Source organism: Oncorhynchus kisutch, linkage group LG11 (assembly GCF_002021735.2).
Source record: "Oncorhynchus kisutch isolate 150728-3 linkage group LG11, Okis_V2, whole genome shotgun sequence".
NCBI lineage: Eukaryota > Metazoa > Chordata > Actinopteri > Salmoniformes > Salmonidae > Oncorhynchus > Oncorhynchus kisutch.
In genome coordinates, this window is record NC_034184.2 from 24,804,946 (window position 1) to 24,828,629 (window position 23,684).

The 23,684-nt window shown below is 42.8% G+C and overlaps 1 protein-coding gene across 1 annotated transcript in view; it reads right to left on the reverse strand.

The window, feature by feature from the left end:
- Window positions 1-14,923: 14,923 nt before the first annotated feature.
- The window catches only part of loxl4 (lysyl oxidase-like 4), a 59,143-nt gene continuing 50,382 nt past the window's right edge, over window positions 14,924-23,684 (reverse strand). Inside the window, exons 14-15 of the mRNA XM_020493951.2 lie at window positions 19,070-19,181; window positions 14,924-18,918 (exon numbers count right to left, since the gene is read on the reverse strand). Of these exons, the coding sequence (XP_020349540.1) occupies window positions 18,848-18,918; window positions 19,070-19,181 (183 nt within the window). The 3' untranslated portion in view covers window positions 14,924-18,847. The remainder of the gene's footprint in view (window positions 18,919-19,069; window positions 19,182-23,684) is intronic.

Below are 23,684 nucleotides of genomic sequence, written 5' to 3' on the forward strand. Positions count from 1 at the left end.
TGAAGGATGCTTTGTTGCGAAATAGGAAGCCAATTCTAGATTTAACTTTGGATTGGAGATGTTTGATATGGGTCTGGAAGGAGAGTTTACAGTCTAACCAGACACCTAAGTATTTGTAGTTGTCCACGTATTCTAAGTCAGAGCCGTCCAGAGTAGTGATGTTGGACAGGCGGGTAGGTGCAGGTAGCGATCGGTTGAAGAGCATGCATTTAGTTTTACTTGTATTTAAGAGCAATTGGAGGCCACGGAAGGAGAGTTGTATGGCATTGAAGCTTGCCTGGAGGGTTGTTAACACAGTGTCCAAAGAAGGGCCGGAAGTATACAGAATGGTGTCGTCTGCGTAGAGGTGGATCAGGGACTCACCAGCAGCAAGAGCGACCTCATTAATGTATACAGAGAAGAGAGTCGGTCCAAGAATTGAACCCTGTGGCACCCCCATAGAGACTGCCAGAGGTCCGGACAGCAGACCCTCCGATTTGACACACTGAACTCTATCAGAGAAGTAGTTGGTGAACCAGGCGAGGCAATCATTTGAGAAACCAAGGCTGTCGAGTCTGCCGATGAGGATATGGTGATTGACAGAGTCGAAAGCCTTGGCCAGATCAATGAATACGGCTGCACAGTAATGTTTCTTATCGATGGCGGTTAAGATATCGTTTAGGACCTTGAGCGTGGCTGAGGTGCACCCATGACCAGCTCTGAAACCGGATTGCATAGCAGAGAAGGTATGGTGAGATTCGAAATGGTCGGTAATCTATTTGTTGACTTGGCTTTCGAAGACCTTAGAAAGGCACGGTAGGATAGATATAGGTCTGTAGCAGTTTGGGTCAAGAGTGTCCCCCCCTTTGAAGAGGGGGATGACCGCAGCTGCTTTCCAATCTTTGGGAATCTCAGACGACACGAAAGAGAGGTTGAACAGGCTAGTAATAGGGGTGGCAACAATTTCGGCAGATAATTTTAGAAAGAAAGGGTCCAGATTGTCTAGCCCGGCTGATTTGTATGGGTCCAGATTTTGCAGCTCTTTCAGAACATCAGCTGAATGGATTTGGGAGAAGGAGAAATGGGGAAGGCTTGGGCAAGTTACTGTTGGGGGTGCAGTGCTGTTGTCCGGGGTAGGAGTAGCCAGGTGGAAAGCATGGCCAGCCGTAGAAAAATGCTTATTGAAATTCTCAATTATGGTGGATTTATCAGTGGTGACAGTGTTTCCTATCTTCAGTGCAGTGGGCAGTTGGGAGGAGGTGTTCTTATTCTCCATGGACTTTACAGTGTCCCAGAACCTTTTTGAGTTAGTGTTGCAGGAAGCAAATTTTTGCTTGAAAAAGCTAGTCTTGGCTTTTCTAACTGCCTGTGTATAATTTTTTTTTTTTTTTTTTTTACCTTTATTTTACTAGGCAAGTCAGTTAAGAACAAATTCTTATTTTCAATGACGGCCTAGGAACAGTGGGTTAACTGCCTGTTCAGGGGCAGAACGACAGATTTGTACCTTGTCAGCTCAGGGATTTGAACTTGCAACCTTTCGGTTACTAGTCCAACACTCTAACCACTAGGCTACCCTAATGATTTCTAGCTTCCCTGAACAGCTGCATATCACGGGGGCTGTTCGATGCTAATGCAGAACGCCATAGGATGTTTTTGTGTTGGTTAAGGGCAGTCAGGTCTGGGGAGAACCAAGGGCTATATCTGTTCCTGGTTCTAAATTTCTTAAATGGGGCATGTTTATTTAAGATGGTTAGGAAGGCATTTAAAAAAAATATCCAGGCATCCTCTACTGACGGGATGAGATCAATATCCTTCCAGGATACCCCGGCCAGGTCGATTAGAAAGGCCTGCTCGCAGAAGTGTTTCAGGGAGCGTTTTACAGTGATGAGTGGAGGTCGTTTGACCGCTGACCCATTACAGATGCAGGCAATGAGGCAGTGATCGCTGAGATCTTGGTTGAAGACAGCAGAGGTGTATTTAGAGGGGAAGTTGGTTAGGATGATATCTATGAGGGTGCCCGTGTTTAAGGTTTTGGGGAGGTACCTGGTAGGTTCATTGATTATTTGTGTGAGATTGAGGGCATCAAGTTTAGATTGTAGGATGGCTGGGGTGTTAAGCATGTTCCAGTTTAGGTCGCCTAGCAGCACGAACTCTGAAGATAGATGGGGGGCAATCAGTTCACATATGGTGTCCAGAGCACAGCTGGGGGCAGAGGGTGGTCTATAGCAGGCGGCAACGGTGAGAGACTTGTTTTTAGAGAGGTGGATTTTTAAAAGTAGAAGTTCAAATTGTTTGGGTACAGACCTGGATAGTAGGACAGAACTCTGCAGGCTATCTTTGCAGTAGATTGCAACACCGCCCCCTTTGGCAGTTCTATCTTGTCTGAAAATGTTGTAGTTTGGAATTAAAATGTCAGAGTTTTTGGTGGTCTTCCTAAGCCAGGATTCAGACACAGCTAGAACATCCGGGTTGGCAGAGTGTGCTAAAGCAGTGAATAGAACAAACTTAGGGAGGAGGCTTCTAATGTTAACATGCATGAAACCAAGGCTATTACGGTTACAGAAGTCGTCAAAAGAGAGCGCCTGGGGAATAGGAGTGGAGCTAGGCACTGCAGGGCCTGGATTCACCTCTACATCGCCAGAGGAACATAGGAGGAGTAGAATAAGGGTACGGCTAAAAGCTATGAGAATTGGTCGTCTAGAACGTCTGGAACATAGAGTAAAAGGAGGTTTCTGGGGGCGATAAAATAGCATCAAGGTATAATGTACAGACAAATGTATGGTAGGATGTGAATACAGTGGAGGTAAACCTAGGTATTGAGTGATGAAGAGAGAGATATTGTCTCTAGAAACATCGTTGAAACCAGGAGATGTCATTGCATGTGTGGGTGGTGGAACTAATAGGTTGGATAAGGTATAGTGAGCAGGACTAGAGGCTCTACAGTGAAATAAGCCAATAAACACTAACCAGAACAGAAATGGACAAGACATATTGACATTAAGGAGAGGCATGCTTAGTCGAGTGATCAAAAGGGTCCGGTGAGTGGAGAGGTTGGTTGGTGATTTAGACAGCTAGCCAGGGCATCGGTAGCAAGCTAGCATAGGATGGAGGTCTGTTGTTAGCCACCTCCTGCGCTCCGTCAGTAGATTAGATCAATCCAAATCACACAACAACAACAAAAATAAAAACAATAGATATAGTTATAGAGGCCCAAGAAGAAAACATAATAATAATAATAAAAAATAAAAAAAATTGTCCGATTGTCTATTCAGATAGCAGCCGGAAAGACAGCTAACGGTTAGCAGGCCGCAGATGGGCGTTCAGGTAACGTCGCGACGGAGGAGCCAGCCGAATAACTCCTTCGGGTAGATAACGTCGGCAGTCCAGTTGTGAAGGCCCGGTGGGGCTCCGCGAAGGCAGCAAAACGGGTCCGGATAGGCGACTGCAGCCCAGGTGCGATTGATGGAACTCAGGAGTGATTGACGGAGCTTGCTAGCTCCGGAACAATTGATGTTTGCTCCGGAATCGACGAAGGCCGATAGTCACACGGATAGCAGCTAGCTAGCTGTGAGATCCGGGCATGAATGTCCAGAGAGCAGTCGAAATCCAGGGACATGGAGAGAAAAATTGGTCCGGTATGCTCCGCTCTGAGCCGCGCTGCGCCGTACAGAACTGGCGATAGACTTTCGAGCCAAAGGATAGCCGATGACCACAAACCGTGGTTAGCTGAACACCAACGACTTGCCAGTAAAGGAGACAACTAGCTTCTGAACTAGCTTCTGGATTAGCTTCTGGCTAGTTTCAGGCCAGCCTCCTGGAGTTTCTGGCTAGCTTCTTGGAGGATTACAGATCTGAGGTAAATAATACTTTTTTATAAATATACATTGGTGAGGCGGGTTGCAGGAGAGTGTTTTGAAGATGAGTTGATGGAAAATAAAAATAAAATGTATGTGAAAAAGTTGTAAATATATATATATACAGGACACGACAAGACGAGGACAAAAGACGTCTGAACTGCTATGCCACCTTGGATCTGAAGATGAACGTATGAACGTCTGTTGCCAATTTGTTTACAGAGAAAAAGCATTGTATTTGGTCAAATGCTATTTTTTCAGACTAAGAGCTGGCAGCAAGCTGATACAACGCTTGGGTAGCTTCTCTCCAGGCCTGAGGACAAACACCTTCATCTACATTCAGATTAAAGATGTGACAGATAGGAGTGGCCATAGAGTCAGATACCATTCTCAGTAGCTTTCTGTCTAAGTTGTCAATGCCAGGAGATTTGTCATTATTGATCGATAACAATAATGTTTCCACCTCTCCCACACTAACTTTACAAAATTCTAACTTAAAGTTATTTTCTTTAATTATTTATATTTGTTGCATGAATACAGTGTTTGTTGTTGGCATTTTCGCCCTAAGTTTGACCAATTTGCCAATGAAGTAATTATTAAAATGATTGGCAACACCAAATGATTTTGTGATGAATATGCCATCTGATTCGATGAATGATGAAGTTGAATTTGTCTTTCTGCCCATAGTTATATTTTAAGTACTCCATCATTTTCCATCATTCTTTATATCATTCATCTTGGCTTCATGATATGGTTTCTTCTTCTTTTGTTGAGTTTAGTCACATCATTTCTCAAATTGCAGTAAGTAAGCCAGTCAGATGTGCAGCCAGACTTATTAGCCACTTCTTTTGCCCCATCTCTTTCAACCATACAGTTTTTAAATTCCTCATCAATCCATGGAGCCTTAACAGTTCTAACAGTCAGTTTCAGGTGCATGTTTATCAATAATTGGAAGAAGCATATTCATAAATTCATCAAGTTTAGTGTCTGGATGCTCCTTATTAATGTAATGTGTGCATTGGGAGTCGGGAAGCAAGTTCATTTAATAAACAAATGAACAAAACAAGAAACATGAACAACGCACAGACAGGAAATTGAAACAATGACACCTGGGGAAAGAACCAAAAGGAGTGATATATGGGGCAGGTAATCAAGGAGGTGATGGAGTCCAGGTGAATCTGACGCGCAGGTGCGCGTAACAATGGTGACAGGTGTGTGCCATAACGAGCAGCCTGGTGACCTAGAGGCCGGAGAGGGAGCACACGTGACAGTACCCCCTCCCCGACACGCGGCTCCAGCAGCAGGACGCCGACCAAAATGACAATCCCGGGGATCAGGAGCGGACGACCGGCCAGTCCAGGCTGAGACGCGAGAACATGGCGACCTAGAGCATCGGAGAGAGAGCATATGTGAGGGTACCCCCTCCCCAGCACATTTGGCTCCAGCCGCAGGACGCCAACCAAAGGGACGATCCCAGGGATCCGGAGCGGACCGGTCGCCTGAGGCGCAGAAACATGAAGAACCGGCTGAGACGTGAGAGCCTGATGAGCCAGCTGAGACCTCCCTGGTTGCCTCGGTCGAGGCACGGGAACCTGTTCACCAGCTGAGGCATGGGAGCCCATCAAACCCACTGAGGCATGGCATCCTGTCAGCCAGCTGAGATATGGAATCCCTTCGAGCCAGCTGAGGCAGGGGAACCCGACAAACTGGCTGAGGCCTCCCAGGTAGCTCCGGTTCGGACACCGGGACTCGACATCATCTCCAACACACAAAAAAACACAAATAAAAACACAACCTGATGCTTCCCTTTGGTGAGGTGTCATTTTGTAACGTGTGCACTGGGAGTGCATAATTTAGGAAGTTCAGGGAGTGCATAATTTAGGAAGTTCAGGGAGTGCATAATTTAGGAAGTTCAGGGAGTGCATAATTTAATAAACAAATGAACAAAACAAGAAACATGAACAACGCACAGACAGGAAACCGAAACAGAAACAATGACACCTGGGGAAGGAACCTAAGGGAGTGGTATATAGGGCAGGTAATCAAGGAGGTGATGGAGTCCAGGTGAGTCTGATGATGCGCAGGTGCGTTTAATGATGGTGACAGGTTTGAGCCATAACGAGCAGCCTGGTGACCTTGAGGCCGGAGAGGGAGTACACGTGGCAATTAATCACATCAACACATATTTTTAACATCGTCCACATAAAGAGTCCCAACAAAAACGTTTGTATGATCTTATACACTATTTTAGGCCCAGCTTTTGGAACTTTGGTTCTCCTAGATATAGCCACTATATTTATCACTGCATCCAATGGGTACGGATAAAGATTTAGAACTTGTTCTACAGTATTAGTAAAAATGTGAACAATACATGTGGATGATCTTGTTCCTGTAGTGTAAACACCCTTGTGGGTCGATTAATAACCTGAACCAGGTCACAGGCACTGGTTACAGTGAGAAACTTCGTCCCAGCTCGATGATAACCAGTCAATATTCAGGTCCCCCAGAAAGTAGACCTTCCGTTTACATCACATACACTATCAAGCATTTCACAAACATTATTTAGATCCTGACTGTTAGCACTTTGTGGCCTATAGCAACACCCCAAAAGAACAGGCTTTAGATGAGGCAGGTGAACCTGCAACCACAGCACTTCAATAAAACTTGAGATCTTCTCTAGGCATTACAGGGATATGGCTCTGAATATATACAGTGCCTTCGGGAAGTATTCAGACACCTTGACTTTATTCACATTTTGTTACGTTACAGACATATTCTTAAATTGATTAAATGAAAAAAAATCCTCAGCAATCTATACACAATACCCCATAATGACAAAGCGAAAACAGGTTTCTAGAAATTTTTGCAAATGTGTTAAAAATAAAAAACAGAAGAAAAAAAAACATATTTACATAAGTATTCAGCCCCTTCGAAATTGAGATCAGGTGATCCTGTTTCCACTGATCATTCTTGAGATGGTTCTACAATTTGATTGGAGTCTACCTGTGGTAAATTAAATTGATATGTAATGTCCCACAGTTGACAGTGCATGTCAGAGCAAAAACTAAGCCATGAGGTTGAAAGAATTGTCCGTAGGGCCTGAGACAGGATAGTGTCGAGGCACAGATATGGGGAAGGGTAGCAAAACATTTTTGCAGCATTGAAGGTCCCCAAGAACACAGTGGCCTCCATCAGTTTGCCAAAAGGCACATAAACACTCTCAGACCATGAGAAACAAGATTCTCTGGTATGATGAAACCAAGATTGAACTCCTTGACCTGAATGCCAAAGCGTCACATCTGGAGGAAACCTGGCACCATCCCTACGGTGAAGCATGGTGGTGGCAGCATCATGCTGTGGGATATTCTTCAGTGGCAGGGATTGGGAGAAAAGTCAGGATCAAGGCAAAGATGAACGGAGCAAAGGACAGAGAGATACTTAATGAAAACCTGCTCCAGAGCAAAGGTTCACCTTCTAACAGGATAACGACCCTAATAACGACCCTAAGCACACAGGCTTCGGGACAAGTCTCTGAATGTCCTTGAGTGGCCCAATCAGAGCATGGACTTGAACCCAATCGAACATCCCTGGAGAGACCTGAAAGAGTCACGATGGCAACCCCCACCCATAGCACACGCTCCAGCAGGTGTATCTCACTGATCATCCCTAAAGCCAACACCTCATTTGGTCGCCTTTCCTTCCACCTCTCTGCTGCCTGTGACTGGAACGAATTGCAAAAATCACTGAAGTTGGAGACATTTATCTCCCTCACCAACTTTAAACATCTGCTATCTGAGCAGCTAACCGATCGCTGCAGCTGTACATAGTCCATCGGTAAATAGCTCACCCAATTTACCTACCTCATCCCCATATTGTTTTTATTAATTTACTTTTCTGCTCTTTTGCACACCAGTATCTCTACCTGCACATGACCATCTGATTATTTATCACTCCAGTGTTAATCTGCAAAATTGTAATTATTCGCCACCCTCCTCATGCCTTTTGCACACAATGTATATAGACAAAAAAAAATTAGACTGTGTTATTGACTTGTTAATTGCTTACTCCATGTGTAACTCTATGTTGTTGTCTGTTCACACTGCTATGCTTTATCTTGGCCAGGTCGCAGTTGTAAATGAGAACCTGTTCTCAAGTAGCCTACCTGGTTAAATAAAGGTGAAATAAAAATAAAAATAAATTGAGCTCTCCCACGTTCTGCGTTCAACAGGCCTGCCGACCTGCTGTTTAGTGCAGGTTGGCAGTGGGGACCATAGACATGTAGGCCCATGATGTTTCTACCAGTCACAGTTCCTGTAAACGCAAGGTAGAAGTCACCCTTAACCACATATCTAGGATCAGACTATCATAGCGCCTAGGCCATTCAGGAAGAAGACACCCATCTATTGTATATGACAGATTTCTATCCATTCCAGTTCTATGAAGATGATAGGTTGAATGACAGTTCTATCCACACTAGCTCAATGTCAGTGAAAGGGTGAATGACGGTTATACTGGTTCAATCTGGTTCTATGTAGGTGACATAGAACTATCAGTCCAGTTCTATGTAGGTTGAATGACAGTTCTATCCATTCCAGCTCTATGTCAATGAAAGGATGAATGTCTATAGACATCAGTGACGGGGTGTGGGTCGTATACAGGGACAGGTCTGTCATTGAGAGGTGAACACAGTCCCCATTGTAGCCAGCCCTGAGATCCCCTGAGGGGGCAGGCTGGCTGGGTCTGGTGCTACCGCTGTTTCTCATAACAACAACACGTGTTGCTAACAGAAAGCAGACTAGTTCAGTCAGGATAAAACATGAACAGGGCGGCGTTTATCAACTCACCTCCCTCTCTCTTTAAGCTCTCACTCTCTCTGTCTCCCTCACTCCATCGCTCTCTGGCACTCGTTCTCTCATGTTCCGATCTCTCACGATAAGCAGGCATCTTTGAGTGTATGTCTGAGTGTGTGTGTGTGTGTGTTCGTGCATGCATGTACAGTATGTACACTATCCCAGGTGCGTCTCTTTCAAGTCTTTTGTCCATCCTAAGCATCTGTTTTAAGTCTGTACTGAGGTTGGTGTGTGTGTGTGTGTGTAAGAAACCAGTCAGGGAATGTTTTGTGTCAGGTGTTTGGTTATCAAATCAAACTTTCATTTTTAATAAAACATTTTGGAACATTTGGGTGCTTTCAACCCACCCCTCCCATATCACAGTTTGGAATTCTTGAATTCAACCATTAGTTTCTGAAGGGCTGTGTGTACTTTAGTTACAGAAATATTTTGGGGGATTTTCTCACTTCCCCACAGGAATGATCTGTGCTGAGTATTTGCATTTGATTTCGGATCCAAGACGGCATAGCAGTGGGTTGTCTGTTTTGATTGTCTTGTCCCTTCCCTTGTAAATATCGTTTTCTTTGTATATATTTTTATTATTTTTTATCTAATTTTCCATCTACGGACTGAACATACTCTCCTGCAACCCGCCTCACCCAACGTGGTATGGATCTGCTATTTTTACACTTTTGAACCGGAACCCCCTTCAGAAGCTAGCCAGCTAACTAGCTGCCAGCTAACTAGCTACTAGCTAGTAGTCAGTTAGCCACTGCTAGCGGTCATCACCGTTAACTCGGACTGGCAGCTTCAGCCCAGGCAACTCCTGCCAGTCTGCACCATGCGATATCTACCCAGAGCATATCGGACTGCTTTTCTCGACCACATCTCCGGATTCCTACCAGTAGCTCTGAACCTTCACTCCGGATCCTCGCAGCTAGCTAGCTGCTATCAGAGTGGCTACTCCTGTCTAACGTCTCTGTCCTGAAGCAAGCACCAGCTAGCCGAAGAAATCCATCAGAATTCCTGTGCATCAATACCTCTTCTGCCTATTGGCCTGGACCCTTTGCTGCTGACACGGAGCCCCGCCGATCTATCACAACTGGTCTTACGACATAACCGTCCGAGGAGGTTTCAACAGGCTCTCCCGTTGCGACGTCCCCCTGAGGCCCATCTGCTAGCCTGCGCTAGCCCTGACCTACTAGCTGTCTCCAGCTCGCCTAGCTACTCACTGGACCCTATGATCACTCGGCTACACATGCCTCTCCCTAATGTCAATATGCTGTTTTGGTTAGTCGCTTTTGTCTTATTTCACTGTAGAGCCTCCAGCCCTGCTTAATATGGCTTAGCTATCCCTTATGTTCCACCCCCCATACATGTGGTGACCACACCTGGCTTAAATGGTGCCTTTAGAGAACCTCTCTCATTGTCACTCAATGCCTAGGCCTCCACTGTACTCACATCTGACCATACCCATCTGTACATTATGCCTTGAATCTTTTCTTCCTTGCCCAGAAATCTGCTCCTTTTACACTCTGTTCCGAACGCACTAGACAACCAGTTCTTTTAGCCTTTAGCCATACTCTTACCCTACACCTCCTTTGTTCCTTAACCCAGGCCCTGCAGCCCACAGCATCACTACCATTCCCCAGGAACTATCATTTGTTGACTTCTGTAACCGTAAAAGTCTTGGTTTCATGCATGTTAACATCAGAAGCCTCCTCCCTAAGTTTGTTTTAGTTACTGCTTTAGCACGCTCCACCAACCCTGATGTCCTAGCCATGTCTGAATCTGGGCTTCATGACCTCTCAAGGTTGCCTCTTGTCATAGACCCCCCTCAGCCCCCAGCTGTGCCCTGGACACCATATGAGAATGAATTGCCCCCATTTTTCTTCAGAGTTCATACTGTTATGTGACCTAAACTGGGATATGCTTAACACCCCGGTCGTCCAACAACCTAAGCTAGATGCCCTCAATCGCACACAAATTATCAAGGAACCTACCAGGTACAACCCTAAATCCGTTTTCTACCTGGCTACCCCTATCCCGGCCAACATCTCAGCACCCCCTACAGCAACTTGCCCAAACCCTGAAAGAACTGCAACATCTGGATTCCTACAAATCAGCTGGGCTAGACAACCCTAGACCCTCTCTAAAATGATCCTCCGAAATTGTTGCAAACCCATTACTAGCCTATTCACCCTCTCTTTAGTATCGTCTGAGATCCCCAAAGATTGGAATGCTGCCGTGGTCATCTCTCTCTTCAATGCGGGAGACACATTAGCCCCAAACTGTTATAGACCTAGAGTTGAAGTCGAAAGGTTACATACACCTTAGCCAAATACATTTTTCACAATGACTGACATTTAATCCGAGTAAAAATGTCCTGTATTAGGGCAGTTAGGATCGCCACTTTATTTTAAGAATGTGCAATGTCAGAATAATAGTAGAGCGAATTATTTATTTCAGTTTTTATTTCTTTCATCACGTTCCCAGTGGGTCAGAAGTTTACATACACTCAATTAGTATTTGGTAGCATTGCCGTCAAACATTTTGGGTAGCCGTCCACAAGCTTCCACAATAATTTGGGTGAATTTTGGCCCATTCCTCCTGATAGAGCTGTTGTAACTGAGTCAGGTTTGTAGGCCTCCTTACTCGCACATGCTTTTTTAAGTTCTGCCCACAAATTTTCCATAGGATTGAGGTCAGGGCTTTGTGATGGCCACTCCAATAGCTCGACTTTGTTGTCCTTAAGCCATTTTGCCACAACTTTGGAAGAATGCTTGGGGTCATTGTCCATTTGGAAGAGCCATTTGTGACCCAGCTTTAACTTCCTGACTGATGTCTTGAGATGTTGCTTCAATATATCCACATAATGTTACTCCCTCATGATGCCATCTATTTTGTGAAGTGCACCAGTCCCTCCTGCAGCAAAGCACCTCCACAACATGATGCTGCCACCCCTGTGCTTCACGGTTTTGATGGTGTTCTTCGGCTTCCAAGCCTCCCCCTTTTTCCTCCAAACATAACGATGGTCATTATGACCAAACAGTTATATTGTTGTTTCATCAGACAAGAGGACATTTCTCAAAAAGAACAATCTTTGTCCCCATGTGCAGTTGCAAACTGGAGTCTGACTTTTTTATGGCAATTTTGGAGCATTGGCTTCTTCCTTGCTGAGCGGCCTTTCAGATTATGTCCATATAGAACTCGTTTTACTGTGTATATAGATACTCCTGTACATGTTTACTCCAGCATCTTCACAAGGTCCTTGTTGTTCTGGGATTGATTTGCACTTTTCGCACCAAAGTACGTGTCTCCTTCCTGAGCGTTATGACAGCTGCGTGGTCCAATAGTGTAAATACATGCGTACAATTGTTTGTACAGATACACATGGTACCTTCAGGCATTTGGAAATTGTTCCCAAGGATGAACCAGACTTGTGGAAGTCTACAATTTTTTCTGAGGTCTTGGCTGATTTCCCCAATGTCAAGCAAAGGGGCCTGAGTCTGTCAGTAGGAAATACAGCCACAGGTACACCTCCAATTGACTCAAATGATGTAAATTAGCAGGTGTTTAATTAAAGGGACAGTCAACTTAGTGTATGAAAACTTCTGACCCAATGGCATTGTGATACAGTTAATTATAAGTGAAATAATATATCTGTAAACAATTGTTGGAAAATGACTTGTGTCATGCATAAAGTAGATGTCCTAACCAACTTGCCAAAACTATAGTTTGTTAATTAGACATTTGTGGTGTGGTTGAAAACTAGTTTTAATGTCTCCAACCTAAGTGTATGTGTTACGTACGCCTCTAGGAAGAGGGAACACAACACCCTGCACCTACAATATGAATGGTATTGTAGGTGCGGGTAAGGATGACAAAGGCAGAGAATTTACCGTTGATAGGGAATTTCTTCCTTCACACGGTAATTTTGGGAAAAATACTATCTTACCTACCCACAACTTACCTAACTAGCACCACCTGGCGCAATATCCAAAATACAGGGGGTGGTCTGCCCAGGTCTTACCTTGTGTGCATAGACAGAGTACATACTACAGGTATATGTTGCCTAAGCACTCCCAAGGTCCCTTGACCTTCGAACAAATGAAACAATAATACAAACATAAGTAAACAATTTCAATAATCAAAAACACTGCGTCCTATGGGGACACACATACCTCAGAAGCAGCGGCTACAAAGTACTTCACAAAAACCTGTCTGATCAACAACCAACACAGGACATAACCATCAGCTCTCTCGCCTAACAAAGGAACAGTGGTTTTTATAGCTTCAGAAGGAGTCGGTAGTTGAAGACAGCTGTGTCTCCTGACGAGAGGGCGGGGTCAGATCTCCAATCATCGATGCGGCCGACCAATCAGCTGCTTAGAATTTCAGTAAGCCATCCTGAAAAACACACATACAAACAAAACCACAACACAGAAACTGGGGAACGTAACAGTATGTCATCTTCCGACTTCAACTGTATATCCATCCTGCCCTGCCTTTCTAAAACCTTTGAAAGCAAGTTAATAAACAGATCACTGACCATTTCGAATCCCACCGTATCTTCTCCACTATGTAATCTGGTTTCCAACCTGGTCAAAGGTGCACCTCAGCCATGCTCAAGGTCCTAAACGTTATCATCACCGCAATTGATAAAAGAAAGTACTGTGCAGCCTTCTTCATCGACCTGGCCAAGGCTTTCGACTCTGTCAATCACAACATTCTTATCGGCAGACTAGCCTTGGCTTCTCAAATAGCCTTGGCTTCTTCTTCTGCCTCGCCTGATTCACCAACTACTTCTCAGACAGAGTTCAGTGTGTCAAATCGGAGGGCCTGTTGTCCGGACCTCTGGCAGTCTCTATGGGGGTGCCACAGGGTTCAATTCTCAGGCCGACTCGTTTCTCTGTATGTATCAATGATGTCGCTCTTGCTGCTGGTGATTCTCTGATCCACCTCTACGCAGACGACACCATTCTGTATACATCTGGCCCTTCTTTGGACATTGTGTTCACAAACCTCCAAATGAGCTTCAACGCCATACAACACTCCTTCTGTGGCCTCCAACTGCTCTGGAATGCTAGAAAAATGAAATGCATGCTCTTCAACCGATCGCTGCTTGCCCGCCCGTCCGACTAGCATCACTACTCTGGACAGTTCTGACTTAGAATATGTGGACAACTATAAATACCTAGGTGTCTGGCTAGACTGTAAACTCTCCTTCCAGACTCACATTAAGCATCTCCAATCCAAAGTTAAATCTGCAATCGGCTTCCTATTTCGCAAAACAAAGCAACAAAAAACTAATTGCAAAAATCTCTGACGCTGGAGTCTTATCTCACTCTCTAACTTTATGCATCAGCTGTCAGAGCAGCTTACCGATCACTGTACCTGTGCACAGCCAATCTGTGAATAGCACACCCAACTACCTCATCCCCTTATTATTACTTACCCTCTTGCACTTTTGCAGGCCTACCTGGTTAAATAAAGGTGAAATAAAAAATGTAATTAATACATTTCAGTAACAGAAAAGCTAACATTAAAACTAGTTTTTTTCTACAACTTGTACTATTCAGAAGACTCTTGAAATTGTTTTTACCAATACTCATACACTTATAAAAGTATAAACGATACTCATTATAATTTTGTTACGGAGCGTGTAGTACAGGGATGGGCAGCTCCAGTCATGAAGGGTTGTAGTGTGTGCAGGTTTTTGTTTCAGCCCAGCTCTGACATACCTGATTCCACTAATGGTGGCCTTAATTGGCTATTCAAATATTTTTTTTGAGCTGGGATGGGACAGATGCCTGCACTCACTGTGGCCCCTTCTCCAAAATAAAAACTACTTTAACAGCATTGTGGCAAACTCATCATGAATGGGCCATGAGTTTTTCTCAATCATGTGATCTGAAGAGGAGAAAAAAGCCCAGAGTTTTTCCAAGTCATGTCACAGGGTCAGGAAATAGTCCTGACCTGAGAATACAGTCAAGAGAAGTAATATGAGGAGAAAGAAACAGATAGGGGAGACAACTTGTATCATGATGGTTTTTATTGATTCACAGTAATGAATGTAGTGATATTTGTGCTGTAACTCATCTATGCAGCCAAGCCAGTACTTAACCACAGATATCCCAACTATTCCATTGGCAAAATGTCACAAAGTCCATTTCCATACACCAATTATGCATAACAACATCATCAAATTCTCAAAATAAATCACTTTAGCAAAGGGATTAACATGAAACAAATCTTAAATGTGAAACCATTTGACCAAAGAATTGATCATTTATTTCATGAAAGAATACTTTGGTCACACATGAATCAAAGATTTGGTTTTGGGAGTTATTTGAGTCTCTGAGAGCACAAGCTTTCTATATGAATATTAAATAAGCACCCTAGCTCACACATTCAGCTTACACTGCATACCGTTTCAAACATTATCACATATGACAACCAGTTGGCAAACTGGCCATGTAGCATTATAGATATGCCAACGCTAGATATTTCAACAGCATGGATATGCGTACATACAGTAAAATATATGATGTTAGTTTAGTGAATGTGATGGATAAGAATCAAAAACTGTTATTATTAAAGTTATGGAACATAATACAACAATTAAATAACAACACATAGAATAGACTATGTTATTATGTCAATAGCAACTGTACACAAGCACAATACAATTAAAAAACAAAAATATTAAGCTATAAAATGTTTTTTGACATGATTAAATACCCCTGTAGAGACACCTCTAAACTGTATTTAGTATGATTTAATCTACAGCTTTTATTGATTAAAAAGTGTGTGTGTGGGGGGGGGGGGGGGGGGGGGCGGAGATGTGGGTTAACTTAACACTGTTTCATAATAACATGGAGGTGTTTTGTAATATAAAAGTTGATGAAGACAAGACGGCAATAACTAAAGCCCATGAAATGTGTATTGAGTGGGTAGGGAACCCAAAGGGATCTGCTAAACTGCTATATTCATTTAAAAAAACTCTTCAAAGTCTAAGCTGTTGGGGGGGTGGTTCTAAGCTGACATATGGAATTGTTTTAAGAAGGTCATACCATGGATCATTTAGCTATTTGATTTTGAATTTTAGGACCCATTTAGGTATCAAAAATATTGAATTTGGCCTTTACTACCATAGCCCATAGAAACGCATTGACTAACACATTCAAAAATGGCAAGAAACAGACAGTCAATAAATCATAAGGAAAAGGAGATATGAAAGCTCAGGAAATGTTTTTATTTATTTGACACATATTTAACACCTTATTTTTGTTGGTTTTAAACTATCTCCATACTACCATTAATTTGTATGGGTTGCCTTTAGATAAGTCCTGTGACACTTGTGGGGATCGTAGAACAAAACGGAGAACACAATCGTGTTTGTGAGTCTCCACTTTCTATAGAGGTTTTTAGGCCAAACCGTTTGGATGCTACAGAGGTTTTTGTGAGAAGACAGATTTTCGGGTTGTCTCGTGGTCTGACAAACAGCACTGTAGCTCTGTCACTTTCCACCGCAGATGTGGGAAGTGCAACATAGGCAGATTGAGATGCAGCCCATGCAACAAAAAAAACGGATAAATCTAGCTTAAATTGATCAGATTTCTATATAGATTGGTGCGTCAATAGACTCTAGGGGGTTTTAAGGAACTCTAGTGTTTACAGCCGACCACACCACATTATAGTGTCCTGTCAGTCTTTTAAGAGCACAGGGGAAGGTCTGCATACTAGCTTTGCGCCAGATTTGTTTCCATTTTAGCCAACTCATGCAAAATACAAAAGATAAAACACAAACAGATCCATCTACCAGTCAGCTATGGCATACATGCCACAGACATGGATGACTCAAAATGGAGACATTGTATAGAAAATCGAATATTCCACCGATACTGATTCAACTGGGAAATGGATAGATACAGTATATTTGAAACACTACAGGGATGAAGCAAGGTTCAACTTCTAATCTGCTTTTAGCTTTAAGCAGTTCCCAACAGCAGCACCAGCAGCAGCTGTTAACTGTTTGAATCCAGCAGTTTATTTTGCTCTCAGACAAACATGTTGTTCTCTTTAGGAGCTCAGTATGCCAGTTATGCGGTTTCTGCAGTAGTGGCCATGGTGGATTTTCACTGGTAGTAAAATCTGTTGTGTTGCCCATGTCAAGGCTTCTCCTCTTTCCTTTTCTTTCTTTCTCGTTGATCTCTCTCTGCTAGTGGAGGCTGCTGAGGGGAGAACGGCTCACAATAATGGCCGGAACGGAGCAAATGGAATGGCATCAAACACCTGGAAACCATGTGGTTGATGTATTTTATACGCCACAGATTCCGCTCCAGTCATTACCACGAGCCCGTTCTCCCCAATTAAGGTGCCACCAACCTCCTGTGCTTTCTGCCCATTCAAAGGCAGTGTTCTCCATCTCTATCAGTCTGTTTCTCTCTGGTCCTCTCTGTCAACCTTTTTCTGTTACCTCTCTACCCCCACCCTCTCTCTTTCCCTTCCCTTCCCCCTCTCTAGTCTGTCTATCCTACCCGGGCCTGTAGCTGGTGGCAGCAGAGTTCACAGTTGCAGTGTTTCTCTGTGTACGCCCCATGCTTACCCTAATTCTAACCCAAATACAGCTAATTAAAGGCTTTTTATACACTGCCTACCTGGCTGCCACAGAACTGTGGGTTTACCGCTGAACCTGCTTTCACTCACACTGGGAAGGCCAGGAAAAGGAAAAGAGGAAAGTGCACCGAGATGGTTGGCACAACGCTGTCTCTCAGTTTGACATTTGGTGAAAGGAATAGGAAAAGTTAAGATGATACAACCCTTTGAAGTTAAACTCTAAGAAAATATTTTCTACCTGGAACCCAAAAACATTTTTTTTATTGAACCAAAAAGAGTTCTATCTAGAACCAAAAAGAGTTCTCCGAGCTACAGGGACAGCCAAAGAACCATCGGTTCTAGGTAGACCCTTTTTTCTAGTGTATAACCTAGATGGTGACTTATTGGGTGAAAATGTGTTTGTTTTATATGTTTAATCAATATAAAAAGTATGCAAGCGTTAGCCTTAAATAAATTAACCTGCAGCATTACATATTATGAAAAGATTTGCACCAAAAGCATTGAAATTCAGTTAACACAGTAAAGAATAAAGTAAACTACCTCAAGTTACATTTTCTTTGCTGGTATCAAGATAAAATAACAGAAGCCAACTTCAAGGCCTTCATGTAATAGTAATTTAAAAACAGAAGAGAGAAATGTTTACTAACTCAACACTATTTAGTTTTGTGTATCAGTTCTACTGTAGTTACAGTATTTTGAGAAAAAATGGTTAACACATCAGAATATGACTACTTGCACAATAATAAAACAGCTAATTAAATTGTGAAAACTAACATAAACGGTTCATACACAACTATGTATTCAAACCCGGGCCTTGAGGTCCACTGTAGAGCTACGGACATCAAAGTCTACAGGAAGGTTGTGATTTGGTCAAACAGTACCAATATTGTGATAATGTAGATGTAGGAGACATTTGTCCAGACAGACCAACAGTCAAACAGATAACGCAGACCTCTTTTCAGTCATTCTTTCTCCTTTCCTGGGACGCGGGTATACGGGACCAAGCATGTGTTTGGGGTTTTAGGCTGGATTTCTGTACAGATGGGTTTCTGTACAGCACTTTGAGATATCAGCGGATGTAAGAAGGGCTATATAAATACATTTGATTTGACATGTTAGTCATTTTAAATCATGGACAGACAATAATAATTTAATCTTAATCAGAATTAATTCATACAAACTTTGAGTAGCTAAATTACTAGTAATCCACATTCATAAACTAACAAATGACCTAACAGTTGATTGAATCCATACCATTTTAATTATCCATTGTTAACTGAACTAATTTGGTTGCCTTGGTGACACCTGTCCTGCTCTCAGTTGCTATTGACTGTTGGGTGTGGTAAGGGTGATGGTCTTCTCCTGGTTGTGGTGTATTTTGGGTAGTGTAGCCAACAGCAGGTCAGGGCGGTGGACAGGTGCAATTCCGTGAGTCCTCTAGTGTTGTGGGGCAGGAGTCCCTGGACCCACCAGACCCCAGGCCACCCTGAGAAGTATATGTTCCCAGCTCTGAGCCCTCTTCGCTGGGCACCAGACTGTGCCAACGCTGGGCCCTGAATGGGCCTAGACAAAGTTATTGGAGATCTGCCGTTGGTGCTCGAACAGGTCCTCAATCTCTGCACTGTACGCATCACCTGGTAGAAGAAACAACATACAGTTAGAGAGCGAGCGAGCGAGCGAGAAGGAGAGAGAGAGATTGAGGAAGAGAGACTGAGAGAGAGAAAGACAGGGATAGAAAACAAGAGTGTGAATGTGTGTTAACAAGAGTGAAATAACTTCCCATACCTGCGTGACATCCATACATGTATGCTCTGTGTCCGTCGTATTTGCATCGACATCTCATCACGTTGTTCTGGAAGTCCGATTCAGCCATGTCTAACGAAGGGTTAACTTCCACCTGCAATATGACAAAGACAGAGGATATAGCTATTAGTATAGTCAACTGTATGCAATGTCAATGGACTGAGTGCACTAAACCAGAGCAGGCAGAACAAGAAACACATATTTGATTGGGACTGATTAACTTAACTGTACTCAAATAGAGATTGTACTTGTTCTTTGTGCACGTATCAGTAGTTGACTATACTTGAGCCCTGTAATGGACCAGAGCCAGAGAGTAATGACAAAGTTATTACAATGTAAGAGAATTATGGTTGTCTGATCTCCTGACTTGCAGCCTCTAACTCAATTCTTACCACACTGCTTTATTAGAAAACAGAGGGAGGAGTTTATTATTTTGTCAGAGGGTGGACTTTAGCTTTCCTATTTAACTAAATGTTCACTGATCTATGTGTGGTTTCACCAATGATTGATCAAAACGTATTGCTGATTGCTCTTAATTGAGTGCATGCATTTGCTGTGACTTGGAAATCTTCTGTGCTTAATTGTATGAAGATTGGAGCTTCCCCTAAACTAGTGTAGTTCACGTCCTCTGCCTCCTTTATAACCTGCGGTGCACTTGGAGTACAAGATGCAAGCTGTCAGTGCAAACTACAAAGGTCTAAGCTGCAGGGCTCTGGTTGGAGCTAGCTCCTAGTGGTGTCCATCCTAACATAGTCTGCCCGTTCAAGGTTGTCGCTTATCGTTTGAAGTTCTCGATCCAAGCGCCACTCCCCGTGCTCCCATATGCTTGCGGTGATGGTATCTTCACCAGGTATTTGTTATGATGATGAAATTATGTACAATGTAATTTATTTGCTCTTAAAGTGTCAGTAGCGCGATTGGTATGGTATGTATTGATTGCTATCTATATTGGTAAACAGAAAGAAATTGCCAGTTGGTTTGTAATCTTGTAACTGAAGAATATTGTAATTGAAAATATATATTATTGATCAAGTGTTGCCTGGTCCATTGCATTGCTCATGACCCAGCTCAATAGGTGGCCTGTCACAAACCTGTGTGTCTTCATAAGGTCGAGGTGTCACCCTCTCATTTAACAGAAACTGCCATTTAAGGTAACCATAGTTGGCAGGTGTTACAATTTCATTTCATTCTTACCCCTCAAGTCTCCCAGCCGTACCAGACCCATGGCGTGGAAGAGAGAGGAGTAATAGCCTGCATCCCAAATAGCACCATATTCCCTATGTAGTGCAGTACTTTTGACCAGAGCCTATAGGGCTCTGGTCAAAAGTTGTGCATGATATGGCAACTAGGGTATCATTTGGGTCACACCCATAGAGTAATAATATGTGCAGAGTGCGCTAGCATCCACCGGACTGAAAGAGACATCTGAAATAAAGATTAGTTGGATGTAAAATTGTTAGATGTTCTCTGTCATTAAAAGTCAGTCATGGTTGGTATTGTTTTTATAGTCAGTCTTATTCCTTTCCATAAAAAAGTGGGATGGCTTTTCCATATTTCAATAGGAGAAATAAATACAGTACTTTTCTCTCCATATAGAGGGACGGATGGATGAGATCCCCATTTGCTCTTTGAGTAGCAATCAAGTTGTAAAGATGTATAATGTCAAGACACTATAATAAAACCATTGTTTGTCCCATTGTGAGAAACATAAAATATTTGCTTGAAGACACTGCTTCAATAGCAGCCTGAGGAAAACTCATCAATAGTTTTGACTACTGTATGGAAGGTTGTAAGTTTAGCATAAATGTTGAGTATCAAACATATTTTCACCCATTGGGTGTACATGCTGAGAGTTGTATGGTTCGTCACAGGACTAAAGTATGGCCATTCCATATGCCCAACTGAGTCTCACTATTTGAGTTATAACTGAAGAATCTGTCAGAGGAAGCATCAACCTGTTTGCTCCATTTCCACTTTTCTGTGCTATTCATTGTAATGTCATTCTGTTTACATTTTTCATGTTAAAATCAAAATCGATCACAATAAAAGCCTCAAACATCGCTTATGCAGTCGACCACATCGGCTAAAATTACTCTTGGCTCTTAACTTAAAGAACACCTTTAAGTTGAGTTGAGGACATGAATTAAAGGAGTCATTTAGTTGGAGGTTAAAAAGGTGCAGTAGTTACAGAGTGCATTACCATGACTGTATACGTTTCTGTAATAGGTGCTATTCCGAGCTTTACCATGTTCTAATAGGCTGTTATTCACCAGTCTAACAGTCTACTTTAACAGCTGCTGACATAGCCATTCTCTTCTGTAAGCCCACACACTCCGGTGCGCACACACCCGCGCGCACAAACACACATGCGTGTGAATGCAGGAAAACACAGGCAGGCAGGCTAAAACACACACACGGTGATAATACTGAGGGCCCATTTTCCCTTATAGCCACTATGTAAACCTGCTACACCCACTTTAAATACAGGATGCAGCCAGTAACACAGGAAAGCAACTCTAAACTGCACCAACAAAAAAACGCCAGAAGAACTTGTTCAAGTTTGTGAATGCACAAAACCTAGCCTCTGTTGAAATTAGTGTTGGACTTTGTCATCTGTAGCCGGTTGGCTTGGGCCATCGGAATGTGTAACAGAGTGAGAAAAGGCCTGTAAGAACAGCAACGGAATTGTATGGGGGGAAATGAACTGTTTCTAATGGTGGTGGGGGGGTTCAAGGACAGAGCTTCTAGATCTTTATTAAATGTCCACCTCTCTCAAATGTAGACATGTAGGTAGTAGTATCGCTGGATGCTTGAAATACATCCACAGGTACACCTCCACCTCCAAATGATGTCAATTAGCCTATTAGAAGCTTCTAAAGCCATTACATAATTTCCTGGACTTTTCCAAGCTGTTTAAAGGCACAGTCAACTTAGTGTATGTAAACTTCTGACCCACGAATTGTGATACAGTGAAATAATCTGTCTGTAAACAATTGTTGGAAAAATGACTTGTGTCATGCACAAAGTAGATGTCTACCGACTTGCCAAAACTATAGTTTGTTAATAAGAAATATGTGGAGTGGTTAAAAAACAAGTTTTAATGACTCAAACCTTGGTGTATGTAAACTTCCGACTTCAAAGCACTCTCCTCATCCTCTCCTGTTCTCATCCTCTCCTGTTCTCATCCTCTCTTCTTCTCATCCTCTCTTCTTCTCATCCTCTCTTCTTCTCATACTCTCTTCTTCTATCCTCTCTTTTTCTATCCTCTCTTCTTCTATCCTCTCTTCTTCTATCCTCTCTTCTCATATTCTATTCTAACCTCTCCTTCTATCCTATCCTCTCTACTTCTGTCCTCTCTTCTCATCCTCTCTTCTAACCCCTCTTCTTCTATCCTATCCTCTCTTCTTCTATCCTCTCTTCTCATCCTCTCTTCTATACTCTCTTCTTCTATCCTCTCTTCTCATACTCTCTTCTATCCTCTCTTCTTCTATCCTATCCTCTCTTCTTCTATACTCTCTTCTCATCCTCTCTTCTATACTCTCTTCTTCTATCCTCTCTTCTATCCTCTCTTCTTCTATACTCTCTTCTATCCTCTCTTCTTCTATACTCTCTTCTTCTATACTCTCTTCTTCTATACTCTCTTCTTCTATACTCTCCTCTCTTCTTCTATCCTCTCTTCTCATCCTCTCTTCTATCCTCGCTTCTTCTATCCTCTCTTTTCATACTCTCTTCTATCCTCTCTTCTTCTATCCTCTCTTCTTCTATCCTCTCTTCTATCCTCTCTTCTTCTATCCTCTCTTCTCATACTCTCTTCTATCCTCTCTTCTTCTATCCTCTCTTCTCATTCTCTCTTCTATCCTCTCTTCTTCTATCCTCTCTTCTCATACTCTCTTCTATCCTCTCTTCTTCTATCCGCTCTTCTCATACTCTCTTCTTCTATACTCTCTTCTCATACTCTCTTCTATCCTCTCTTCTTCTATTGTCTTTTCTTCTATCCTATCCTCTCTTCTTCTATCCTCTCTTCTTCTATTCTCTCTTCTTCTATCCTCTCTTCAAATCAAATCAAATCAAATGTATTTATATAGCCCTTCGTACATCAGCTGATATCTCAAAGTGCTGTACAGAAACCCAGCCTAAAACCCCAAACAGCAAGCAATGCAGGTGTAGAAGCTCAATTCTTCTTCTCCTCCTCTCTTCTTCTATCCTCTCTTCTCATCCTTTCTACTTCTCATCCTCTCTTCATCTATCCTCTTCTTCTCCTCCTCTCTTCTTCTTCTCCTCTCTTCATCTATCCTCTCTTCTTCTATACTCTCTTCTTCTCCTCCTTTTCTCCTCATAGCTGTGGCAGGGCCACCACCTGTAATTATGCCCTGCTCTACATGCCTAAAATACACATGTCCATGTGTGTGTGTCCGTGAACATGTGTGTGTGTACGTCTATCACAGAGACATGCAGGGTGATTAAATAAAACAGGCTGTGACACTTAGAGAGTGTGTGATGAAACAGGGAACCGTCTTCACTGTAACCTCTCAACTGACTCCCATGGCTTAGGTAGCACAGTCTTTAGGGAACAAATTTTACCACAACCCCCCCCTCT